Source organism: Etheostoma spectabile, chromosome 6 (assembly GCF_008692095.1).
Source record: "Etheostoma spectabile isolate EspeVRDwgs_2016 chromosome 6, UIUC_Espe_1.0, whole genome shotgun sequence".
Lineage (NCBI taxonomy): Eukaryota > Metazoa > Chordata > Actinopteri > Perciformes > Percidae > Etheostoma > Etheostoma spectabile.
The window spans coordinates 24,003,787-24,006,321 of record NC_045738.1 but is presented as its reverse complement, the minus strand read 5'-3'; the positions used below and the strand labels follow the sequence as shown (position 1 = coordinate 24,006,321).

The window sequence follows — 2,535 nt, the reverse complement described above, 5'->3', positions numbered from 1 at the left end:
TCAAATGTAAAATCGGATTACATGGTCCGATCTTAGCTCAGAATCCCTCTTTTGCTTTTGAAAAACCCTTTTCAAAGATTTGATGCAATCTGTGATCCCAACTTTCTCTGGATTACTTTTGAAAAACTGGGCCCTGGGGACCCATGGATGGTTTGGGCATTGGCTCTTTTGACCTGGTGTATTAGCCAATTTCCCAAAAGACCGACACATTCCTCTAATCCTTTGTATACAGCAACTATGTGCAAGTCATAATCTACTCATATTTAGGATGACGAAACCAGTAGGCATTCCTGGCATGTCAAATATACCTGCGGCCTGAGCCACCTGTTCACAGCTGTCAACAGCTGGGCAATTACCTCGGCGCTGACATGCCCCTTCTCATTGTCAGGGTGGTCTTATCGTTAACTCACCTAATATGGCCGACTTAACATCTCCATGGAGAAAGGGCAAACGGGAGCCGAGGTAACCATCCACTGATGAGCCTTGGCAGCCTTTTACATGGACTCAGATAGGGCTCATTAATATTTTGAGCTTGTAAAAAGGTTTTTCAGCTCTGGAATTATTTTCCACAAGTGATGTTTGGGGGGTGGGGTCTCTTAATGGTATTAAGTATAGTCATTGTAGATTCTAAACATTCAAATGGGAAAACCATTGACACCCTTTAAACCTGTCAGGTTGTGGGAGGAACCAGGCTGTAAAAATGGCGTGCCAGAGTTCTCTGCGTCACACACACATGGTGGAAAGGGAAAACCCCCTGAGCATTAGGAACATTTCACATTAAACACTTCTGTTGGTGATATTAAGTGTTACACAATTGATTTGGTTCATGCTGTGGAAGCAACCCGGAGGGATTTATTTATTTATTGCTTAATGGGTTAAAGTGACTAGTGAGTGGAAAGCTAGGAGTGTGTAGGAAGGCCTGGCTTACACTAAGGGAATAAACATGTTCCTGGGTAGCATGGTGGACTTGTTTCGGTAAAGACAATTTGAGTTCATGAGACATGGAGGCAGAACTGCTGCTTCTTTTATCTTCTTAAAGTGTCCATATATTCTGCTCATTTTCAGGTTCATAATTGTATTTTGAGGTTGTACCAGAATAGATTTACATGGTTTCATCTTCAACAAACACCATATTTTTGTTGTACCGCACTTTGCTGCAGATCCTCTTTTCACCCTGTGTGTTTGGGTCTCTGTTTTAGCTCCAGAGTGAGACATCTCACTTCTATAACATCTTTTTGGGGGGTGCCGCACATGCTCAGTAGCTCGGTAAGATCCCATCAGCTAGATAACTCTTTCTCCAGCTTTGGTCAGTCCAATGCAGGATTAGCTGGGAGACTTCTTCTAGACCAGGGCCACTTGTGGAATACCTGCAGAACAGGGACAGGAAGTACAACAGGGACAGGAAGTAGTTCTTTTGGAGATTATGGTCAACTAGTTGGTGTTGTAGCAGTGTTTGGCCATTGAGAATTAGCTAGCATGCTACGGTTAGCCACCTCGTCTTGGCTAGTGACATAGAAAGCCGTGCAGATGTTGAACAGCTCACCTGGAGACATTCAGAAACTGGACCTCACTCAAAACAGCATGGGAGTTTGTATGTGTGTGGAATCACCAGAGACACAAAATAACTCCCCAAATCCAGGAAAAAAAGATATTTTCATCCTGTTTTTTTATCTTTGTCCTGTCTTGTCTTGTTGTGTCCTGTCCTGCAAATCCTCTCCTACAGACTAAAGAAACAATCTGGAACAGATCCTTATAAAAATCCCATTGTAATTGTTTTAATTTCTTGTACTTTTAATATTTTTTCAATGAAAATGAGAATAATGATTCAAAATGATCATTCCCTTCAATATCGTGAATAATATCGCAATTGCAATATCAGTCTAAAATAGCACCATACACAGATTGATATTGATGAGATGACTGGTGTGGCTACTGTAGCTTGTGACTGACCGTTGTGTTGATTGACAGGCGGTGTGTGTGACGGACGGAGAGAGGATCCTGGGGCTGGGAGACCTGGGCTGCTGTGGCATGGGCATCCCAGTGGGCAAGCTGGCCCTCTACACAGCCTGTGGAGGTGTGCCGCCACAGCAGTGCCTGCCTGTCATGCTGGATGTGGGCACAGACAATGAGGTAAGGTCTAAATATATGGAGAGAGCAAACTACACTTTCTATCAAAAATAATTAATATAAACCGTGGGTATTTTAAAGTAAAGGTGCATCTTAAAGATGATGATATGTATTGATATCATTGAGGATTGAATCAATATATCGATCCAGATCGATGTATCGTTACACCCCTTAATGTAAGTGAAAGATTAATTACAGAAGTTGACCTATAAGCAACTTGTTACATTGTGTTGATTTTATATTATATCCACAGAGGTGGAAAGTTAGCCTGGAGACCCTTATTCCTTCAGATTGGGTCTGAAAAGTAATGAAAGTCGGCCATCTTGAGGGTGCGACACCAAGCGTGCATTTGAAAATCTCACTCCAGGCAATTGGATAAAACTACGACCAATCACAACAACACACGGG

General features: G+C 42.4%; 1 protein-coding gene across 1 annotated transcript in view; it reads left to right on the top strand.

Moving 5' to 3' along the window:
- me1 (malic enzyme 1, NADP(+)-dependent, cytosolic) overlaps positions 1-2,535 on the top strand; it is a 112,944-nt gene that overhangs the window by 82,033 nt on the left and 28,376 nt on the right. Inside the window, exon 5 of the mRNA XM_032519002.1 lies at positions 1,969-2,130. Coding sequence (XP_032374893.1) covers positions 1,969-2,130 — 162 coding nt within the window. The remainder of the gene's footprint in view (positions 1-1,968; positions 2,131-2,535) is intronic.